Source organism: Ambystoma mexicanum, chromosome 12 (genome assembly GCF_040938575.1).
Source record: "Ambystoma mexicanum isolate Mex_15411 chromosome 12, UKY_AmexF1_1, whole genome shotgun sequence".
Classification (NCBI taxonomy): Eukaryota; Metazoa; Chordata; class Amphibia; order Caudata; family Ambystomatidae; genus Ambystoma; species Ambystoma mexicanum.
Window position 1 is genome coordinate 448,385,990 of NC_090936.1, and position 24,375 is coordinate 448,410,364.

The window sequence follows — 24,375 nt, forward strand, 5'->3', positions numbered from 1 at the left end:
TGCCTTTCTTCCAATTTCCCCTCTGTGCCACACATTGCCCTGAAACCAATGCACAGTAACATCAACGGAAGGAAGGATTGGATGGGAGGTGGGGCATACCATCCAATATGAGAGTTGCAGTGCACTGGTTAAATGAATTTGTTGCCCCCCCCCCTCCTCCCTTGAAATCCACAACTAGGGGTGACGTTTTGATTCCTGTATGTGGGGCAGGCAAGGAGGTTCAAGGCTGGGCAAGTGGGTCAGATTATCCTGAAGGCATTCTTCACTCACTCTTCAAAGAGGAGCATTTCCATGGAGGCATTGAATAGACACTGCAGGTGGTGGGGGGTTGGGGTGGCGGCAGCATGGAAGGTGGGGCCGGTGGCACAAAGGCAGTGTCGGTAGACTGCCATGGATGCATTGCTCAGGCTCTTCAGAAAAGAAGCAGGAAGGCAAGCGGAAATGAAGCAGAAGGTCGTAGATGTGCCCCGGACGGGGGGGCTGGCTTGACTTCTAAGGAATGGGAATAGGAGAAAATGACAGAGGCGAAGTCGGTGGGAGGTCTGAGACTGTTCGTTGTGGAATACGGTCATGGAGCTACTGTTGAGCAGCCAATAAGAAGTGAGTTGATGCTGCAATTGCGGACCTGAAAGCGGATTTGAAGGCGGCCTGGGAGGCCAAGCTTGAAATAGTTGTGGCTGAATTGAAGACAGCATTGGACCTTAAGGTCGGGGAAGTGCAGGAAGACGTGAACTTACTCCGTCAGGATGTGAGGTCCCTGTCGGAGCGCACAGCGAGCCTGGAGAAAGAAGGGAGCTTGAATACAGCAGGCTGTGCCTCACATAAGTCGGAACTGCATGCCCTGGTACAAAGAGTGGGCAACCTAGAGAGTAGAGCGGAGGAAGCGGAAGGACGTGCCCGAAGGAACAACATCCGCATTGTGGGGATGCCGGAGGGAATGGAAGGTCATAACCCCACGGAATTTGTTGAAAACATGTTGCTGCAGGAGATCACTGGAGGAGTTCTGTCTCAGGGATTTGCTGTGGAACGAGCACACAGGGCTCTGATGAGGAGGCCGCCGCCAGGCAATCCGCCTAGGCCAGTTATTGCCAAAATCCTTAATTATCGAGACCGGGAAAGGATACTGGAACACTTACGCAAAGGAGGAACAATCAAACGGGGGGAGGCAAACTTAACGGCTTACCCGGATTACACCTTGACAGTGCAGCGGAGCCGAATGAACTTTGGGGCTGTTAAGAGGATACTGAGGGAGGCGAGTTGCAAATACATGCTACTTTACCCAGCGAAATTGAAGGTTTTTCATAAAAACGGAACTTTATTTTTCGACACTCCGGAGGATGCCATGTGTTGGCTTGATACGCAGGGCTGCCCCCAGGAGACTGACATCCAGGCGGAAGAAGAAGGTGATCGAGATAAGTAAAGAGTAATGGGAGTACATGTTTGGGGTGTATATAGTTTTGGGGAGTTTGAGTTTCAAGAGCCTATATAGACGAGAATGGGTACGAGCTGTGGTCTGCGCGGTTGGGGTGGGGATGGCAATCATAACGAGCCATGGGGGACCTTAAAATAATCACGTGGAATGTTAGGGGCCTAAACAGTTATTTGAAGAGAAATAAGGTGCTGGTATACTTGCGTAGACAAAAGATAGACGTTGCGCTATTACAAGAGACCCATCTGACAAGAGAGAGACTGGAAATGATTAAGAAGAAATGGAAAGGGGTGGTGGTGGGTTCAACATACTCTGCTTATGCCAGGGGGCTCCTTATCTGGGTGGCTCTGCATGTCCCCCTTCATGTATTACAGGAAACTGCTGAAGCGGATGGAAGAATGGTCATACTTAAGGGCCTGGTAGAGAATAGAGAAATAAGTATAATCAATACATACGCCCCTAACCAGAATACAGCGATGTATTTCAGAACCCCGAGTGCTGCCCTTGGTGTGTGCATGGGAAGTGCGGTAATCTGGGGTGGGGATTTTAACTATGTACTGAATCCGAAGGTGGATAGATCAGATCAGAAGCTGGAAAAACCGGCCCCAGCGGCACGGGTGTTGCAAGCGTTGCTTAATGATTTTGACCTGACTGATATATGGAGAATGAAGCACCCCCAAGAAAGACAGTATTCTCATTACTCTGCCCCACAACTGTTGTCCACTAGGCTACACTGTTTCTTTGCTACGTCAGGCCTAATAACAGAAATGGTGCGGGTGGAATATAAAGCGAGGGTCCTATCGGACCACTCGCCCTTGCTTGTAAGCTGGCAGTACTGCCCTCCTAGAGCAAGGATCCCCACGTGGCGGCTCCGGGCAGAAGCGCTTAAAGATCCTGTGTTTAAAGAAGAGGTAAGGGAGGAGATCATAAATTACTTTGAGGAGAACACGGGTAGTGTTGATTCGGCGTGCACTTTGTGGGAGGCCTTTAAAGTAGTGTTGAGAGGCGTGGCCATAGCGAAATCCCGAAGCCTGCAGGGCGGTATCCTGGTTGATTTACGAGAAGCTGAGAGGGACTTGGAGGAAGCACAAAGGGAGGCTGATGATACTAGTTCAAATGCGGAGCGGATACTTCAGCTTCAACAGAAGTGTGGAGAGAATTGGGATAGGTTGTGCAAATTGAATTACAGGAAACACATAGAGAGGCAGCACGCGGGTGGGGACAAAACTGGACGGCTTCTGGCGTGGTTATATAAGAGTGAGACCCCCCGACCCACCATCAGGGCAATAACAAGGGAAGACGGCAGTGTAGCGGACACCCAGGAGAAGGTTAACCAGAAATTTGTCACTTATTACAGTGAATTGTATGGGGATGCCGAGGAGGATAATCAAGAGAGGATAAGAGAGACACTCGAAGATATAGGTCTTCCCAGGATAAGTGCTGAAGAGAGGGAAGAGTTGGATACACCAATCACTCTAGAGGAATTGGAAGCGGTGGTGAGACAATTGCCCACTAGCAAAACCCCTGGGGCAGACGGGTTCCCGAGTGAGTTTTATAAGGCATACATGGCGGAGGTGCTCCCTCCGATGCTGAATATGCTAAATGAAGCGTTTGAGACGGGACAGCTGCCAGTGTCATTGAGGGAAGCAATTATAGTTCCACTCCCTAAACCGAATAAGCCAGGGAACAGCTGTGGCTCCTATAGACCATTATCAATGCTGAATCAAGACAGCAAGATACTAACAGCTGTTTTAGCAAACAGATTGCGAAAAGTCATAGACAAACTCATACACCCGGATCAGACTGGCTATGTTCCAAGCAGGAACATAACTCACAATCATAGGCGACTCCATCGAGTCATTGAACGGGCGGGGGGAATTGAGAGTGACTTAGGAGTAGTGTCCATGGATGCGGTAAAGGCTTTTGATTCTGTTAAGTGGCCATGGCTGCTGTCGACACTGGCGGAATTTGGGATGGGGCCCGGATATTTAAGATGGGCAAAGATGTTATACAATGCGCCGCTTGCTAGTGTTAAGACGGGAGCTGTCATCTCAGAGAGATGGCGGTTAGGAAGAGGTACCAGACAGGGATGTCCATGGTCCCCCATGTTATACATATTGGCATTGGAGCCTTTGGCCATACATCTCAGACAACAGTATGATACTATAGGCATAGAAGTGGGTGGGGAGCGACACTTGATTTCTTTATATGCAGACGATATGTTACTGTACCTGGAGTATCCAGAGGAGAATCTCCAGCATATATTGGAGGTTAGGGATCGGTATGCGGGGTTGTCTGGAATAGCTGTGAATCCTCAGAAGTCTGTAATTTTCCCGTTGGGTAACTATAAAGGACTCCCCGTAGAGCAGCTGCCGGTATTGCAAGTCCCCTGGGCGGTTGATACCTTTCGGTACCTTGGGATAGATGTGTATCACACGATTGAACAAGAACATAAGCACAACACGGAAGTAGCTGTTGGGAAAATAGAGAAAAGCATGCAATTCTGGGGGAAGTTGCCGTTAGCTATGATGGGGCATAGTGCAATGCTTAAGATGGTGGTTTTGCCTAGACTCTTGCATTATTTCGGAAACATCCCATACCTCATACCTAGGAAGTTTTTTACCAAACTTGACAGTATATGCAGGGACTTTCTGTGGCAAGGAACCAGGTGCAGGATGGCGTTGTGGAAACTGCAAAACTTTTATGAAAAAGGGGGGATACGGCTCCCCAACTATGAGGCCTACTATATAGCAGGCCAACTGCAGTATGTTTCTAAATGGCTCTCGGATGAAAGTACCCCTGAATCCAGATTGTTTAGTGCAGACAGTGCCCCATTTTACTTAAAGGAAATGATCTGGTTATCTGAAACGGAAATGCAGGGGCACCCCTACATGATGACACTAGGTTGGAGGATTTGGCGCCGCGCATGCAGGATGATGGGAATCCCAGCTCCGTGCTCCCCGCAGATACCGCTGGTGGCCCTGGCTAAGGGAAATGTGCAACTGCGAAGGTTGATCAGGGACCATTGGGAATCAGTGGGATTGGCAACGGTGGGAGATGTTTGGCGGGAGGGAGTCATTGCGAGTTTTGAGGAGTTGGGCGAGGAAACAGGTCTACACGTAGGTCAATACATTACATATTACAGATTGGTGCGGGAAATCAAGAAAACTTGGCCCGAAACTATTCCTGAAGTAGAGCCGGACAAGGTTGTAGACACCATATATGATATAGCAGAGGGAGGACACGAGATTTCAAGGCTATATGACATGCTGATGCTTAAGATTGGTAGAGAACCAATGCAACTTCGATTAGATTGGGAAGCTGAGGTGGGAGCCCTTATGGAGGATGGGATGTGGGAGCGGGCTTTGTGGTATCATCAGAAGGTGTCTAGAAACGCTAGGTTGAAACAAATACAATTATATATTACGCATAGGGCGTACATGACGCCTCTGAGGATATCAAAATTTAAAAATGCAGGCAGACAAGCATGTCCCAAATGTGATGAAGAACAGGCTGATATGACACATATGTTTTGGTCCTGCCCCGTGGTTGGGTGCTTTTGGAGCGAGATAGCGGCGAAACTGGCGAATAAAGGAGTCACACTGGTTGTAGAATCAGTTTGGGCTTGTCTATTAGGGGGGTTCCCTAGATCGCAGAAGCTGAAGCATGGTAACTAGGACTTGGCATATGTGCTGGCTAAGAGGAGGATTGGAATGGGATGGAAGGCTTGTCATAAACCAAGGGTGGAGATATGGTGGAGGGAATTGCAAAAATGGGCGGAAGCAGAGACTATGGTATGGCAGGAGTCCAGTATGATGGGAGGGGGAGAAGAGGTAGGAACCCTGTTGGCTTGGAAGACATTGATAGCGGAACGGTTTGGAACAACGCCAGATTTGGCGGATTCCAACGGAGAATGGACCCCTCCGCGCGACGAGAACACAGAGCAAACTGATTAGATGCGTTCGTTAGGGGGGTGGGTTTTGGGGAGTGAAGGTCAAATTGTATGATGTACACATTTGAAACTGTATTGTTGCATCTTGTACTGGATATTTGATCTGCATTGTTTTGTTGGTTGAAATATAATAAAAATGTATAAAAAAAAAAAAGTGAGTTGATATGTCTGGGGAGGCAAGCAGAAGTTACGAAGGAGACTATCATGGCGGCATCAATCTGGCTGTCTAGCAGAGGTGCGTGCGGGAAGACTGTGAGTGGATACCCTGAGTGCTCATGGAGGTACAGCTTGCACTGGCTAGGCGAGTGTTGGGTAGGACACATGATTCAATGCTACAGGAAAGGCTTAGATTTCAGCGATGACCTTTACGACTCTTCCTGAAGCTGCTGTTTTGAAAGCACTGATTCTGTATATTGTAGGTAGGGAACCCTGTCGTTTTCCCCCAACAAAATGAGTGCAACGCTGGAAGCTTTCAACACTGCACAAGGTCCTTTGTCACACAACGACTGAAACCAAAGGATACACCTGAATAAGGGCCAGCGCAGTCTCAAAAGCCAATAATTGATCTCGAAATAAATGTTGCCAGTCAAATAACGGGTATCACCTCCCACAATATAACAAACTCCTTCTTGGGTTCACACACCAGCCGCCTTTTTTGGAAGTGAGGAAACTCGTTTTGCTAGTGAGGGGAAGATCTTCTGAGCATGCATTGCGTATTGAGTTCATAAGCAGGCTCTGCAATCCTAAGAGATTGCTAGATTCAGAACCTGGGGACGGTTACTCTTGGTCTGTGCATTTTGCATGGAGAGGAAGGTGCAGGGCGCATTTAGATTGCGCATTTGTAAAGTTGAGTGTTGGCAGCAATGTACAGTAAGAATATTTGGAGGCTGGAAGGTCTAGGCTGGGGGAATGCAGGAAAAAGTGATCTATGTGATAACTACCTCGCTGTAATGGAAGTCTGCTTTTTTAGAGTCGTGATTTTCAGCGGCGCAGTGATCACATAGATCCCAACCTACTTACCTTTTCTTGGCGGCACACTTGTGTGTGCCGCTGACTCCCCGCTGTCCCTGCAATGTCAGTTCCCACCCACGTATGAGGGTCGGAGCTGGCCCTGAATTGTTCTTTTCTTAAAGTTCTTTTTTCCCTTTTTTAGTTGTAACTTTCTTGTCCCCCACCACCCATCTAATGGAAGCAGGGGACAACCCCGCAACCTCTGACTCCTGTTTTTCGGTGTAATGGGAGGTGGAATTTTTTATATGGTGCAAAGGCGCAGTAATGGTAAAGTCGGCATTAAATAGTCGACATTTTATTATGATACCAGTAAGTTGGGTGGGGGCGGGGGGTGTGAGAAAAAGTGATCTATGTGATCACTGTGCCTCGCCGTAATGGAAGTTGGCTTTTTTAGAGTCATTTTTGGCAGCGCAGTGATCACATAGATCCCACTTGTACGTCATGACTCACACTGTCACCCTCTATCATTATTTGCAGGAGCTGCAGTGAACTTGACCCTGGTTACCCCGGAGAAGGCCATCAAGTTGGCCGCCAATGACTTTTTCCGGCAGATGCTCTCCAGAGATGGGTATGGATTGCCAGTCACACCTGTAGTGCAGTTGCCAAGCTCGCAGGGCACTCTTCTTCTAACCTGCTTCTCTGTCTCTCCCTCTCTCTGCAGCTCCAGGTTACCATCTCTTACCTCTCCTTCTGCCTGTCTCTGCAGCTCCAGGGTAACATCCCTCAGCTGCCCGATTCTGCTATACCACGGTACCACCCTTTACCTGGCTCTTGTCTGTACCTCTTCTGCTATATCTGCAGTTCCACAGTGTCACCTAGTACTATTTGTTTGCATGCAGGGAAAACAAGGCTTAGTTTTCACCACATGCACACCAGGAGTTCCCTTCTACCCCTATTGGCCAAGGGACAGCCCCACCAATCTCGGAACCTTAGCGCCGACACCCAGCATCAGCGGACTGTCCTTGCATACTCGTGTCCACATTCTATTCTCTGCATCCCCTCTTCCTCTTGTGAACCCCCACCACCCCAATCCCCAAATAAGAGGCAGGACCATTTTCTGACCGGAAGCTGAAATTGCCATAGCAAACCTTATTAAACATACATAAAGTCAGGAGTTCTCTTACAGGTGTTCCGTTTCTCCACCACGCCTCAGGATTATGCGCTGAGCTTAGCACCCTAGCCCCCCCTCCCCATAAGGTCCTTGAGGACCCTGTCGGGGGGGCCCGTCCTTCCCTAGCCATCCCTCTCTAGCCCAGGTCAATTTCACTTTACTTTTTCACTTTACTTGGTCCACTTTACATGGTCCTCTTTACTTGGTCCACTTTACTTTTTCCCTTTACTTTCCCACCTTACTTCAGACTTTACTTTCTCACTTTACTGTTGCAAGCCCCCCCAAACACCCCCAAACACGTGTTGGGGTTGGAAGGACTTCCAAGCCCCCATGCCCTCCCCTTTACATGCCCTCCCCTTTACACTGGCTCTCCCCTGAGTCTAATACTCCTGGGTGCCGTTCTTTATAAGCTGATGGTTGCGCAGTCGCCATGCGGTATCTGACACTGCATCATACTTGGATCCGCTCTTGCTTATTGTCAGGAGACCCGCCCTTTGTCGTCCAGACTCCCCCATGAGAGCCGGATTCATTAAGGTAGCAAATCCGTCCATGATTGGTTTTGATCTTAACCAGGTTTCCCAGAGACATATGAAGTCAACATTATTCCAAAGTATATCTCCTCCAGCAAACAAATGGGAAAAACCCCTTGTGTTCCAGGAGACTAAAGTCAGGCATTTTCTTTTTGTTGTATGGGGGTTCAGCTAATGGTTATTATTCAACATTAGAGCGGGTGGGAGCCAAGACCAGGATTCGTTCCCCAATGACTCGGACGACCTTTGTCTTTTTAGCTCAATCTTCCTTTCATGTCCGCTTCCTCCATGATGGTTTAGTCTTAGCATCACGTTCGTCCTCAGTTTGGTATGAGTTGCTTCTTTGTTCCGAGGACCGCCAGGAGTTCCTCTCTAAGAGGGTGCCGGCCCCTTCTCCTTGAATTGTTGTTTCATGTGCCTTTTCATATGGGACCACCTTTGGCAACGCCCCGTTGGTTTGTTTTCTCCCTAATAGGTTGTTGGATCCAGTGCGATCCCATCCTACTCTGCCCAGTCGGTTAGCTCAGTCAGGTGGAACCCCAGCAGATGGAAGCTCGCCACTGAGGACAATTTCAAATTCTTCACCACAATCGAACGCAAGTGTAGATATACCAGATCCGTGCAGTCTTCTCATGTAAATTCAATTATGGCGAATTCATCAGTGTTAATTTGGCGTAACAGTGGCATACAATGGCATAGTCTCCAAGAAAATGTGCCTATTTAAGCTAAATGTAACTCCTCTGTCCACGACTCTTTACAGTCTAAGGCATCTGGCATAGTCTCACTCTGTGTTTATTATTAGTACTGGGGTTCCTATCTCTTTTATCAGGTCTTATCCTTGGTAACGGATGGGTTCCGTTTTCCCCTTCTAAGGGATCTCTTGTCGCTTTTAATTGACTTGGAGCTACAGATGTTTGTTGGCCTAAATGACACATTCTTGGAAGCTTTAGGATTATCATCCTTATCTAAGGGGTCTCCTTTACTTCTTATACAGAGGATTGCGTGGCTCCTGCGCAGGTCGTGTACCCCTGTTATATCTGTCAATTTCCTCCGGTATCGTTGTTTCCTGAGCTTCAAATTTAGCAACCGCTAGCTCCCTTCTTTCTGCTAGTGTCAAGAATGGTGTATCAGTTTCGGCTCCTATAGATCGAGCAGAGCCTAATGAGGCATCTAGGTTTACGTGAGAGCAGTGGGTGTCATTTATTTCATCAGATGTTTCCTCTGCTTCATCATCCAACAAGTAGGTGGATACATTTAGACATATATTCGAGGAGGTCATTACCCAAGGATCTTCCGGACTACTTTGGATGTTCTCCTCCAAGATCTTTGGAAGCAGCTTCTTACAATTTTTCGGCCTAGATTTATATCTGGTATTTCTTACCTTTGGTGGGAGCGATAACCTCTGTATGAAGCTCCTAGAATCGTTGGCATTTACCATCGGAATCCCTATCCGCTGTTTATTTGTACCAGCAATTACAGATCTTCTTTTTCATTTCTGGCCGAACATCGGATACGTTTTTGATATAGCTGCTTATTTGACTATTTGTTGATGCACCCCTGTCTTGTAAAATAGGAGCTATGCTTCTCTCCTGCGGTGCCTCTTCTGTATTTTTGCCCTTTTGTTCACTACACCCCGTCTCGCTTTCTGTGGGTCTGTGGTCACATTTGTTGACCATCTCGGTCCGCCATGATGGATCCTGACATCTTGAATTTGTTGCAACTTGTTCTGTTGTTATCTGGATCTCAGCTGGCTAGTAATTACGGTCTTTTTCACATTTCCCACTCTAAACAACTCTTGAGGATCACCTTCGTTACCAGATGGTTTCCCTGCTGCGATGAAACTTTCAATAAAGATCATCTTGGAATGCAGCATGCTAACAGAGTGGTTGTCAGTGTGTCATATATCGCTTCATAGAGACTCCTAAAAGGTGCCATTGCAATGGTGGCTACAGACATTTAACTAATGAGGTCATTTCTCGTAGCTCTTGAATGCTTATTCTCTGTTTTTTGTAGAATAATTTATTTCTTGTAGCTGCTGAGTTTGACTGTCCTGCCTGATAGAGTTTACAGTTTCAAGTCCAGGGCTGTCCACATTCTCTCCAGCTTCTATAGTAATGGACATGTCGTAAGAAGTGTTACACGCCTTACGGTTATGCCTACTTCAAGTTGGTGTGCAGTCTGGGTCTGAGAGTTTTATCATAGCTCTTCATTTATCAATGTCACGCTGCAATGCAGCCAGTGTTGAAGGTCTATCCAAAGGCTTATATGTCCCACTCTGGCCCTTGTCAGGTTCTAAGTCCGCCCCTTCCATGTTTTTGGGTGCTGTATCAGTTAAATGAGTCTCTCTCTGCCTCCATTTGAAAAGTAGTTCAACTCATTTGTGCTCTTTTTTGGGCTGGCATACACCCCCTTATTGCCGTCTCTTGAGGTGAAGGGGGTTGTATGCTTAGATTTGAATCATGGGTGTCCACGCCCACTATACCTTCCGATAATTTGCCACCGGTTAGCTCTGATGCCGGGGCTAACACAGTACTTGGCTGTCTCTCCCTGTAACTGTCATATTTTGTATTAGGGGCTTTTTCCCCCATTCCTGTGTTTGATCGAGAGATCTTTAGCCCTGTATTGGGGTGAGCTAGACCCTTCCATCTCCATTTCACAGGTGGGTATTTCTCCTGGATATCTGTGTATGTCGTAAGCTGGTTAGTATCCAGATTAGTCTTGCATTTTGCTGTTTTTGGCTCTTTGAAAGATGCAGTTTCCATCGGTGGCAAAGCACCACCACTGCATAAGCCATTGCCTGGTGACCTTCGCTGTTTTTGATCATTGCCTTAGGCAGTAAGGCCTGACCATCTTTAGGTGGTTTCATTGGTTGCGTCACCTTTTCAGGCCTTTAGGGAACCCCTGCCGTACTTCCAGCATCCAAGCTCATCATGGGGAGAGGTGAGATAGTACAGGATAATTCTGCAGTAACTATTATATGGGTGTTTTGTAGGCGGTTTTCTAGGAGGTTTGTCTCCATTACAACAGTTGTCTTCTCACCACCCCCGTTGCGCCATTGTTAGAAAATGTCTGCTCTGAGCCCATTACTGGCGTGTCATGAAGTGCCTGGCCACTGTGGGAACTTGACGTTAAGTCAATGGCCAGCTTTCCATTGTCAGTGCCGCTTGGCACCTCTGTCCTGTTTCCCCGCTCAACTGATGCAGCCCTTTTTTCGGTGTGTCTCTTAGTCTGCTCTGGGTAAATGTCTGGTTCAAAAGCACTTACTTTCAGTTCTGGGGATGAATCTGGCTGGAGAGGAGATTGAGATTGGGGAAGGGGGGACGACGAAGTCAAAGTAAGTTGGGCTTGTGCTACGGGAGGAGAGAAGGACAATATGGGTCTGCTGTGCTCTTACCTGCCATTTCACCAACCTCGAGGCTTGCAATGCGTACCTTGGGGAGGGGGCGGGGGCTAGAGGGAAGGCGTCCGGAGTTGCAAAGACTCTTCGTTCTTTCCGCCGCTTCTCTCAGGTCAGCCAAGTGCCACTTCGAAGGTCTTTTTAACATCGCTCTTACTTTTTACCAAGTTCCTCTTTTTGTCCCGCGAGTCTGCTATCCTCAGCCCAGCCACTCAGTGACAGTCGGTTGACTGGCGAGTGACTGGACTCTCCTCGGGCCTCCGCGCCACCAAGTTGGAGATATACTTTCTCTTAAAGCAACTGCAACGGTTATTGTAAAGTCCACAAAATTCCACACCCAGTGCATAGTCTACCACGAGCAGCCCTCTCTGAGTGCGACTTCTCGCAGGCGCTCTGCGCCACCAAGGGGGAGATATACTTTCTCTTAAAGCTCCTAAAGCAACAGTTGTTGTAAAGTCCACACAACTCCACAACCAGTGCAGAGCCTACATCTGTGCCTCTGGCCATTACTTGCTGGACGTCTATCAGTGCAGGGCCTACTCAGCCCTTCATCCTTCTGAGGTGGATGCATTGAGTACCAGTCCATTAGCTGAGAACCTCCATTTATTAAAGCCTGGAAGCACTAGGGATCCAACATGGAATGCTATATAAAAACCATTTATTTTATGATTATTCTGGCTCTGCAGCTGATGGGCATTGCATCTGACTTCTACCCAGGCTGTGACCATTGTTTCTCATAGAGACATTATGTAGCATTTTAAGAAAGGCTTATTAAATGTCTGTGTCTCCGCCCCCATCCGTGCATCTGGTTCTCCTATTACCAACTCCTCGATCTGCCAATAAGCAGCACCACCTCACACCATCACTTTCTGCATCTCCAATGGAGATCTCTGCCATGAAGTATGATGGTTAAGCCCCATCTGCTTGTGTATGGCTCATTCCTTTTGCACAAATACCAGGACAAAATGTGCATTTTGGCTGTCGTGCTCAAGCTATGGTATTTGTAAATACTCTGCATCTTGATAACTTTTTAAAAGCAATAACTGAAAATAACATTTATAGGTTAATCATTTGAGCTTTCGATCATCGAGCGGCCTTCCAGTTGGATGGTTGCTTACAGGAGTTGGTGTCTGTTGTAAGAGCAGAGGTAAAAGAAAAAAAACTCTCTAATTAACACTGAGCCCATGCACCCACCAAAAAGTAAATCTAGTCACTGGGTTTTCAGAATATATGCAAATAATCTTCATTGAATTGCATCGTAGGTCAATGTTTTCCCACACACGGATTGTGGATAGTGTGGGTTTTACTGTTCAGCATGTCGATGAGCCCAACCCTTACTCCTATGTCACACAGGGCCATTCTATGAGAATGAACTGCTGTGCAGTGGTTAAAGCCTCAGTGCGCCTTCGGCTGAGAGATCTCTATGCTACTCAAGAACTGGCAGGCCAATGTAGCATATGTAATGGTTGATTCAGAGCACCACTTGCCCAACATTGCATGCCGCCTTACTCTTGCTTTTGCAAAGCAATTGCACGTTTTCATCTCAGCGGCCTATTAGAATTCAAGTGCTTCACCAATCTTCCTTTGCAGCTTTTTCATACACTCAGGAATGTTGTCCTGGTTAGATCTTCTCATGTGTTGCACTTTAACAATAGAAATGCAAAGGGATTGTGATTAGCTTGGTTTCGATATAGAGGCATCCTTTATTTAACAAATGTGTCTTTCTCACTTAAAAATATTGCAGTAACGGTTAAGAAGCATTTTGTCATCTGCTTGATCTTGGGCTATCCCTAATTAATCCTGTCCAGCGCCTGAAAAAGTTGAGTCTGTGTTTAGGCCGTCCACGAAAGCGCACATTGTTCCTACCATTTAGTTTTCAAAGGAGTCTGCGCCCTCTGAGTGAATGGGGGGGGCTTGTGATGGTTTGTCAGCTGGTGCCCAAATAATATCCATGGCTTGGGGTGGGGCCATGGGAGATCGCCACAGAATGATTGACTTTGGATTTTAGCATTTGGGTGGGCATTGTAGGTTCTTGCGAATAATCGTATGTTTGCAACTATCTGTGCACAAAGTAGATGGAGTGTGATGTGCGTATTATTGCTTTTCTGTAACAGGAAAGAGCTGACCTTGTTGAAGGAGATGCTTGCCGGCTGCGGAGCAGGAACCTGCCAGGTGGTAGTTACTTCACCCATGGAGATGTTGAAAATCCAGCTACAGGATGCAGGACGGTTAGGTAAGACCTGAATAGGAAACTGGGAACGCGGTCACTGGTTAGGCCTGACTGGAATTAACCCTTGCAGAAGGATCTACCATTGTGAGGAGGCGGTAAGAGTGTGGTTGAGGGAGGTGAAAGAGCTTGTGATTCACGCATGGGCTTCTTTTAAGGGTTGCCAGGGGTACCAGCTGCTTTCCTTGTTATTTCCCTTGCAGACTATGGCACAGCTTCTGCTACCACTTGTCTATTTAGTGCTTGTATTGGTATGGTTTATTGAGCAGCCACCCTCAACACAGGGAGTTCCTTCCCTCCCCAATCAAGGTGTCACACAACAAACTGTTTAATGTCAATTCTTTGTTCAGCCTTATTTCTGGTTAATTTCGTGCCCCTGGGACCCCTCCCCCTGTGCCAACAATGAGCCAAGAACCAGGTCGCTGTACAGGAAATATATTTGTATTTATTTGAATTATAGGTACTAAAGATCGCACTAAACTACACACGCCACCTTCTTTGTGGCTCACAGTTAAACGTCTTGTTACATAAATAAATCACACATTTTGGTTGGGAAAAACACAAATCACAATACTTTACAATTCCAGATATAATCTACACTGGTCAATGAAGAAAAAAAAAATGTACATATGGAGTGCTGTGCAATTTCGATTTTCCTGCGCGCTTCAAACGCTAGCAGTTTGGTTTACAGATTTGTACAAATGCATATGGAAATTATTATTTCACCCACACTTTTTCTTTAAAATAAACAGAGGGTGATTTAGAAGTTTGTTTTTCAGACCCCCAGCCCCTACTTTGATCTGTGTTTGGAAGTCAGTCAGAAACATTGGAATGATTTAGTAATTTGGGATTTCAGACCCCAACTGCACTTAAAGGTCTCTGTTGGGGAAGCTTGACAGAAAAACTAGGATGACTTAGGAATTTTGGATACTCTTATGTCCCGTCCCCTTTCCTCCCCGTACTGTATGGGCGTCCCTTCCAAGGGACGGGAGACGGAACCTTTTTCACCAGAAAAAACCTTTCCCCTTTAAATTTAGAGGCGTGCAGGGGCGCGACCCTGGGAGCATGCACTGCCCTGACTGCCCTCCGGCACCACACCTCAGTCCCCTTTTCCGCGTTGACGGGAACAGGCCGAATTCACTAGCGCTCCTGGGTTTGGCTTCGGCCATGCAATTCCACACGCGGATACTACTTCTCTTTGTCTTTTTTGTCTTTTCTATCATTCAGGTACTCGCCCGGGCGGGAGCGACCACTCAGGTCCTTGTACCAGCATGTGGACCGAGGCTGCTCCAGCTACAGGCCTATTGGCTGAGGGATCCGTGGTACCTCCCGGTGACAGTGTTGAGGGACCGGAAGGTTCTTTGACCGGGTCTCCACCCTTTTACCAGCATTATGTCTGAGGGGCCATGCCCTAGTACCAGCAATACGGCCAAGGGTGCGCCTAAACGCAGCTCTACTGGGCCACGGGCCGAGGATGTCGCACCTACCAGGTCTAGGCCCGAGGAGCAGGGTAGGGCTTGCGATCCACATTTAAGAGTCTTGGACGAGGCTGGGCCCAGCGAGCCGAGCAACACAACGCAGGCACGTGGCAGGCAGCTTGACAAAGTGGCTGCCGTGACAGACATCGGCATCCATCCGACGCCATTCCAGGAGTTCGGCGAAGAACGAGTGTCAAGGTGGTACTGGCCTCAACCAGGTACGTGGCCTACAGCCTATCCTTCATTTGCGCAGGGCAGGCACCCACTGTTTCCGTACGGGCAGGGTATGCAGAGGCTCCAGCAGCCTCCTGCTACCCAGTCAGTATCCCCTCCCACTCCTCCGGCCTGTGAAGACAAGTTCTTTGAGAGGTTCCTCAGGCTCATGAAGTACCCGTGGATGGGGGTTATTCTCAGGGATGCCATCAGGACGTGCTCTCTCCGATGCTACTGACACCACAGGCTCCTCCGTCGGCGCCCCTGGTCCCGGCGCAGCCTCCGCCTCCGGCTCCCCAGCCGATTCCTCAGGCGGTTCCGTACCAGCCTCCGACTCCGGTCCCTGTACCCCAGCCTCTGGCTCCCGCTACTCCTCCACCTACGCAGGATCCTCCTGACCCACAGGATACGGATGAGGAGGAGGATCCTGACATGCCATCCTCAGCCAAGGCCTTCCCTGAACGTCTTGCGGGGCTGACAGAGTATCTGGGCCTACCTCAAACCGAGGTCGAACAACCTGCGGAGAGGGTGCTTGCTGAAGTCCTTACGCGATGCCCCTTGGCCAAAACAGGAATTCCACTGCAGACCGATGTAGTCTCCCTGGCCAAGAAGGGTTGGCTCAAGCCCCACTCTGTCCAGCCGGTCAATCGACGCCTGGACGCCAAGTACAGGCAGATGGAGGGGGATACACTCTTGCTATCGGCCCATCCTCAGCCACACTCCTCGGTGATCGCTGCGGCATCACTATACTCCAATCCTCAGTCGTCCTCAGCCTCCTCCTCAGTGATGCTGCTAGGCAAAGAGAAGATCTTGGAGGCATACGGGAAGGCGATGTATTCCAACGCGTCTTTGCATCTTCATCAGGCCAACGCTGGTGCCGTGCTGGCTGCCGCTAACCAAAGGATATGGCAGGGAATTGCAGACTTCCTCCCAGAACTCCTTACGCAGAGCCAATCTAGTTTCAAGGCGGGATTGGCTGAGGCCAAGCTGGAGGCGCAGGACCTCATGTAATCCACTGTGACCCATATTGACACCTCTGGCCATGCCATCTGTATCGTCACGGACATGAGAAGGACAGCCTGGCTCCGTGCAACGAAATTCAACCCGGACGTCTAGGAACACATATTAGACCTGCCGTTCTTGGGTGGGGACCTCTTCTACTCCACCACGGAAGAAGAGCTCGACAAAAAGAAAAACATGCTCTGAGAAGGTATTTCCGTTAGAGGACAAGACCTCGGCCATCAAGAGGGCCACCACCCACTTCTTCAGCAGAGATGTGACCTCGGCATGGGGGTACCAGCATCTCCTGGGTCTCTTGGCGGCGGTCCTATTAGCCGTCCCACACACGAGACTGAGGATGCAGAGGATTCAGCTGCAATACGCGGCCTCATGAAACCAGGAGAGGGGCTCTGAATCTGAGATGATCAACGGTCCTCCATTTCTCCACCCGATGTAACGCTCACCTGACTCCCAAGGAGGCGCTGGCCTGGTTCGCGCTGCTGTGACCTCTTCTAAGGTGATGCGCAGGGTTCGGAAGACGGACTAGACCGGGCCCCCAAATCTGGCTTGTCTGGCTCGCAGAAGTATTCTTCTGTAGGCGAAAATAGGGGATTAACTGTCTGCGGGGTAATGCAATCGGCCTCCCACTTTCCATTCTCACCCTCCTCGAAACCCTTCTGTGATTCCTCGTAGCGTCTCACCTTAGGGTCTGGAAGGACGAGCTCTCCATCCTGATTCTGATGCAGGGGCGCGTTGGTATCGAGTTACTTCACTGGATTTTCGGATTGGTGAGAACCAAACTTGCTTGGCTTCCAGGTAAGTTTTTTGATAAGAGGTTCCCCTTGTGTCCATAGGGGCCGGGGTACGGAATGCCGTGGAACAGGCACCGACCCGAGATGAGAGGCGAAATCCTTGTAGAAATCAGGTAAGTCTTTAATGAGCGTTTTTTGGTAATGTCTTTTCATTCGCTCATTAACGCTGATGTCTCTTTTTCCCCTTAGGGGCCGGGGTCCGGAAATGCCAGGATGCGGCGCGGACCCGAAATGAAGAGGGAATGAATCAACAGGTAAGTCTTAACATGGAGATTTAGCTTTCCTTATTCCCTTCTCTCTCTCACCTTTTTGTTCTGGTCTTTTTCTCCCTAGGCGCTGGGGCGTGACTGCGAATCCGGATGATCGCTGCTGAACATGGAGGCGCCCTGTAAAGGTGAGTGGAATGCGGCGCTGCAACGATCGACGCGATGAGCTTTTAAATAAGTCTTCCTTTTCAGGATTGTCGGCGAGATGTCTCCGGGATGCGGATTTAGCAGGTAAGGACTTTTCCTTCTTCTGTTCTCTTCTTCTCTTCCTTTGCAGGTGATCCAGGATGCTGGCAGGCGTGGCAGAAGTCAGGATGCAGGAGCAGACACGGTGAGCGTCCAGCTGCTAGATGCAGAACAACGCGAAGCACGTGTGGCTGTTCGGGTGGGGTTTAAATAGCCTTGGAAGAAGTTCCAGGTATGTATCCTTCCTCCAATCAGGTATGTATCCTTCCCCGACCACGCCCGGATGGTAAATTAGTCCCACAGGTAAAGTAGTTCCTTTCAGGCCTCAAGAAGGCCGGGATCCTGCAGCATGGTCTGCATCAGGTAAGTGCACCCAAGCACTCCCATAATGAGCCTGGCGCCATAGGCGCCAGGACACTGTCCAAAGGGCCCCTATATGGGGTTGCTGGGTCCCTCCTTGGGGTCTGGATGTCCGCTTTCGGGGACGCAGGGCTTGAACCGGCTCCCCGGGAGCGGGCATCATGACAGCGCTCCCCCCCCCAAAGCCCCTCCCAAGGTTGTTCCCTCCGGGGGTTTTGGTTTGTCTGGGAAGAGTCGGTGGAATTTCCTGACTAATCGAGGTGCATGCACATGGTCGCTGGGTTTTCACGACCTCTCCTGAGGTCCGTACCCCTTCCAATCAATTAGGTAGAACAGTTTTGACCTAAACATTTTTGAGTCTAAAATGTTCTTCACTTCGAATTCGGGTTCCCCATCTATTAGAATAGGTTCTGGAGGTTTGAGTAGTCGGGTTCCGGGTACCACTGGTTTCAGAAGTGACACATGAAAAACAGGGTGAATTCGCATACTAGCTGGTAAATCAAGTTTAACAGCCACTGGGTTAATTATTGCCGTAATAGAATAAGGTCCCAGATATTTTGGGTTAAAAGTTCGAGGCCCTTTGAGTGGTAAATGTCTGGTAGCTAACCACACTTGATCCCCAATCTGATACGGAGGTGCTTCACTCCGATGTAGATCAGCATTCTCCTTGTATTTTCTCTTGGCTTGTTGTAAATGCGTATTTGCCTCTTTGAAGGCTTGGGTAATTGTAGAATGCAGATGTTCTACTGCAGGCATTCCGAGGTTCTGAGGTGAGTCAAGGTTTGAGGTTCGAGGGTGATGCCCAAACAAAGTATAAAAAGGACTGTGGCCAGTTCCAGAGTGTACCGAATTATTATATGCGTATTCGGCTATCCAAAGAATGTCTTTCCAGTTGCTTTCAGATTGCTGTAACATACACCGTAAGTACTGCTCAAGGGTCTGATTTGTCCTCTCGGTCTGACCATCGGTCTGAGGGTGGTGACTGGTCGATAATCTTACGTCGATCTGCGCCATTTGACAACATTTGCGCCAGAAGTGGGAAATGAATTGGCTTCCCCGGTCAGAGATTAGTATAGATGGGAATCCATGTAGCCGAACAATATTTTCGAGGAATTCTTTGGCTAGGACAGAAGCTGAAGGTAAACCTTTCAAAGGAATAAAGTGGGCCATTTTGGAAAACAAATCCACAATTACCAGAATAGTATTGTACCCCGAACAAGGAGGCAGGTCCGTAATAAAATCCATTGATAGGGTGTGCCAAGGTGCTGGCGGTATGTCTAGAGGTTGAAGGAGAACGGCTGGTCTTTTCTTTTGACTTTTATTTTGGGCGCAAACACCACAGGACATCACAAAAGATTTAACATCTTTTCGCCAAGAGGGCCACCAAAATTGTCATTTCACCTTTTCCTCTGTCTTGGCAATACCGGGGTGTCCCTCTATTAATGTATCATGATAACCGGAAATAACTAGTTGGTGTAATTCCTTATGTGGCAGGAATAAGCGTCCTTGGAAATAAGGTAAACCATTATCTATGGTAAAGTCTGATCCCTTTTGTATCCAATCCTGTAAGGTTGTAGGGTCCAGGAGTTGTTTCACTCTGGCTTGAATGTCTTCAAGCGTCTGTAACGAAGTCATGCCTCGAATCCTCTGTTGGGGAATTATTGGTACTGGTTCTGAGTTTGTATCAGATTCTCCCATTCCAATTCGGGATAAGGCGTCTGCTTTGCCATTCTTGCAGCCAGGTCGATAGGTAATCACGAAATCAAATTCATGAAAAACAAAGCCCATCGGAGCTGCCGTGATGACTAAGCCTTGGCGGTTTTCAAATACTGTAAATTCCGGTGATCAGTGATCACTGTGATGGTATGTCGAGCGCCAAGCAGATAATGCCGCCAGGCTTTAAAAGCGGACTTAATGGCTAACAGTTCTTTGTCCGTGATTGCATATTTAACCTCGGGTGCCGAGAATTTTCTGGACCAAAATGCTACGGGATGCAGTTGGTTGGTTCCGGGATCTCTTTGGGACAGGACAGCTCCCATGGCTAGGCTGGATGCGTCCGTCTCGACGACATAAGGGAGGTCTGGACGCGGGTGTTTCAATATAGGTGCGGAGGTAAACTTAGCTTTTAAATCCTGAAAGGCCTGCTCGGCTTCTTCAGACCATTCAAAACGTTTATTTTTCCTCAAGAGTGCAGTAATAGGTTGTACCACGCGTGAAAATTCCGGGATAAACCTGCGATAGAAATTGGCAAAGCCTAGCATGCTTTGAACCCCTTTTACAGAGCTAGGTGATGGCCATTTGAGGATGGCATCCACTTTTCTTGAGTCCATTCGGACTCCTTTGGGTGTCAGGATGAAACCTAGAAACTCGACTTCTGTGGTATGGAAAACACATTTCTCCAATTTAGCAAATAGTTTGTGTTGGCGCAGTTTTTCAAGTACTGCCCTGACGTGTTTTCTGTGATCAGATTCCGAAGAGGAGTACACCAGAATGTCATCGATATATACGACAACACAAACATCGATGAGTTCCCGAAGGACATCATTCATGAAGTATTGGAAGGCAGCCGGCGCGTTACACAATCCGAAAGGCATCACCTGGTACTTGAATAATCCGTATTTAGTACGGAAGGCAGTTTTCCATTCGTCGCCTTCTTTAACTCGTACCAGATGATAAGCCCCCCGGAGATCTAACTTGGTGTATATGCAAGCGTCCTTCACCTGGTCAAGGAGTTCAGGGATCAGAGGCAGAGGATAACGGTTTTTAACCGTTATCTGGTTCAATGCGCGGTAATCGATACAAGTTCTAAGGTCGCCTTCTTTTTTGGGCACGAAGAACAAAGCCGTGGATGCCTGGGACTTTCACGGGCGAATAAAACCATTAGCTAGGTATTGATCCAAATATTGTCTCAAATGCAGATTCTCAGGTTCGGTAAGGGCATAAATCCTGCTACAAGGGTGTTATGCACCGGCCACCACATCGATTTGGCAATCGTACGATCTGTGAGGTGGTAACGTGTTGGCCTGTTCCTTTTGGAAGACGTCCTGAAAGTCTTGGTATTCCGGAGGTAGTTGCATGGAGGCAGAGGTTACTGATGCTAGATTAATCTTCAGGTTTTCTGGGTAGCAGGTTTGTGTACAATCTGGGAAGGTTATTCTCTTAGCTCGCCAATCAATTCGAGGATTATGTGTCTCTAACCAAGGGATTCCAAGAATAACCTGAAACTGTGGAGCCTTGATTACATCAAACACAACACCCTCCCGATGGCCGTCGGGACCAATAAGAATCACCTCAGTAGTGGAATGTGTTACCGGTCCAGAGGCAATTTCAGTTCCATCGACTGTGTTGATGACATCTTTGCTGGTTTTAGGACGGAGAGGGAGGTTAATCCTAGAGACCAATTCACGATCCACATAGTTTCCAATAGCCCCACTATCGATGTATGCCTTTATTGCATGCAACCGCTTAGGCTGTTCTGGATCTACGAGAACCATTGGCACAATGAAATGCGAGGTCTGAGAGTTAGTTTTCAAGCTCGGCAAGCGGACCCCTACACTTGTTGGGCGGAGTCGTTTCCCGAAACAGAGTCTTCATGGTTTTTATCAGCAGCTCCTACCGCCTTTCGGGGCGGTTTTGCCGGGCAATCTCGTAGAAAGTGTCCAGAATTCCCACAATAAAGACATAATTTTAACTGCCGCCTCCTTTCACGTTCCTTTTGAGTTAAGGGTCCTTTAACCCCTCCAATTTGCATAGGCTCCCTTGGGATTAGCATGGGTCTTGACCAACACCCGGGTCTCAAACCTGGACCGATCTGCTTTTCTGTTTTGAAGTCTGTGATCCAATTGGACCACTAAGTCTATATACTCTGTGCATTCTTGGGGCGGATTTACAACTTGGGCCAAGACATCTTTAAGTTCTCCGCGTAGGCCTCGATAAAACAACGTGACTCTTTTATCCTCTGGCCATCCCGTTTCCACAATTAGTCTATTAAAGGTTGCAATATAGGATAGGAGGTCCTGATTGCCCTGTCGCAGGGATAGAAGTTCGTCATCCAGAGCCTGCCCCCTGAGAGTGTCGAGCAAATAACCTTTCCATGCTTGCTTGAAACCTTTGAAAATCACGGAGAATCGGGTCATCTTGAGTAACCAGTGGAACTGACCAATCGGCAGCGCAGCCGCTGAGATATGACAATACAAAGGCTACCTTGGTCTGATCATTAGGGAAGGCCCCAGGTCTGCATAGGAAGTGCAAACGACACTGATTCATGAATACGGCAAATCGTTTGGGGTCCCCAGCAAAGCGTTCGGGTGGGGCCAGCGGCATGTTTCCAGGTAGATTAATCTGCACAGGGTTACTGGAAACCACAGGAGCGGGGTTCCCTCCGGAACCGGGTAGAGGAGTTTGCCCAGCTTGACTTGCAAAAGCTGTCTGGCAAGGTCATCAGTTCTTTCCTTTGATATTATTAATTCCCTCCTGAGGGCATTAGTCTCTTGACGAGCGGCATGTACTTCGGCCCGTAATTCCCCCAGTAATTGGGCCAACTGATCAGTCTCAGAACTTTCCATAGCGCCTGGGTGGGAATTTTTAGGAAGGCTTCGCGTTCTGTAACGCTCTCCTGACTCCCACGGAGGCGCTGGCCTGGTTCGCGCTGCTGTGACCTCTTCTAAGGTGATGCGCAGGGTTCGGAAGACGGACTGGACCGGGCCCCCAAATCTGGCTTGTCTGGCTCGCAGAAGTATCCTTCTGTAGGCGAAAATAGGGGATTAACTGTGTGCGGGGTAATGCAATCGGCCTCACACTTTCCCCTCTCACCCTCCTCGAAACCCTTCTGTGATTCCTCGTAGCGTCTCACCTTAGGGTCTGGAAGGACGAGCTCTCCATCCTGCTTCTGATGCAGGCGCGCATTGGTATCCAGTTACTTCACTGGATTTTCGGATTGGTGAGAATCAAACTTGCTTGGCTTCCAGGTAAGTTTTTTGATAAGAGGTTCCCCTTGTGTCCATGCATTAATGTATTAATGCTAGTGTCTTTTTCCCCATAGGGGCCGGGGTACGGAATGCCGGGGAACAGGCACCGACCCGAGATGAGAGGCGAAATCCTTGTAGAAATCAGGTAAGTCTTTAATGAGCGTTTTTTGGTAATGTCTTTTCATTCGCTCATTAACGCTGATGTCTCTTTTTCCCCTTAGGGGCCGGGGTCCGGAAATGCCAGGATGCGGCGCGGACCCGAAATGAAGAGGGAATGAATCAACAGGTAAGTCTTAACATGGAGATTTAGCTTTCCTTATTCCCTTCTCTCTCACCTTTTTGTTCTGGTCTTTTTCTCCCTAGGCGCTGGGGCGTGACTGCGAATCCAGATGATCGCTGCTGAACATGGAGGCGCCCTGTAAAGGTGAGTGGAATGCGGCGCTGTAACGATCGACGCGATGAGCTTTTAAATAAGTCTTCCTTTTCAGGATTGTTGGCGAGATGTCTCTGGGATGGTGATTTAGCAGGTAAGGACTTTTCCTTCTTCTGTTCTCTTCTTCTCTTCCTTTGCAGGTGATCCAGGATGCTGGCAGGCGTGGCAGAAGTCAGGATGCAGGAGCAGACACGGTGAGCGTCCAGCTGCTAGATGCAGAACAACGCGAAGCACGTGTGGCTGTTCGGGTGGGGTTTAAATAGCCTTGGAAGAAGTTCCAGGTATGTATCCTTCCCCGACCACGCCCGGATGGTAAATTAGTCCCACAGGTAAAGTAGTTCCTTTCAGGCCTCAAGGAGGCCGGGATCCTGCAGCATGGTCTGCATCAGGTAAGTGCACCCAAGCACTCCCATAATGAGCCTGGCGCCATAGGCGCCAGGACACTGTCCAAAGGGCCCCTATATGGGGTTGCTGGGTCCTTCCTTGGGGACTGGATGTCCGCTTTCGGGGACGCAGGGCTTGAACCGGCTCCCCGGGAGCGGGCATCATGACACCCGGACCTAACATGGTGGTCCAGGGACTGCAACCTATGGACGGGCAAGCCCTTTCGGCCTCCCACCCGGCAGGCCACTATCACAACAGACTCCTCGCTCGAGAGCTAGGGAGCCACTCTGTACGAGCTCTCGGTCCACGTCACCTGGACTCGACAGGAGCAGGAATACCACATCAATTGGTTAGAGCTGAAAGCCATCTGGCTAGCTCTCAGAGCATTCCTCTCACTTCTCAGGGGCCAGGTTGTCCTCATCCAGACAACTCGACCAGCATGTACTATGTCAACAAGCAGGGAGGCACCAGATCCCCTCTGTGCAGACTGGCAATCAGCATGTGGGAGTGGCCCCTGGAAAATGACATCTACCTCACGGCAGTCCACCTCCTGGGGGAATCCAATCTGGAGGCCAACAGGCTCAGCAGGTTGGGAGCAGACAATTAAGAGTTGCAGCTAA

General features: G+C 48.8%; 1 protein-coding gene across 2 annotated transcripts in view; it reads left to right on the forward strand.

The window, feature by feature from the left end:
• Positions 1–24,375, forward strand: part of SLC25A18 (solute carrier family 25 member 18) — a 301,801-nt gene that overhangs the window by 165,510 nt on the left and 111,916 nt on the right. For both annotated transcript variants that reach the window (XM_069628659.1, XM_069628658.1), the window contains exons 5-6: positions 6,870–6,960; positions 13,545–13,663. In XM_069628659.1, the coding sequence (XP_069484760.1) occupies positions 6,870–6,960; positions 13,545–13,663 (210 nt within the window). The remainder of the gene's footprint in view (positions 1–6,869; positions 6,961–13,544; positions 13,664–24,375) is intronic.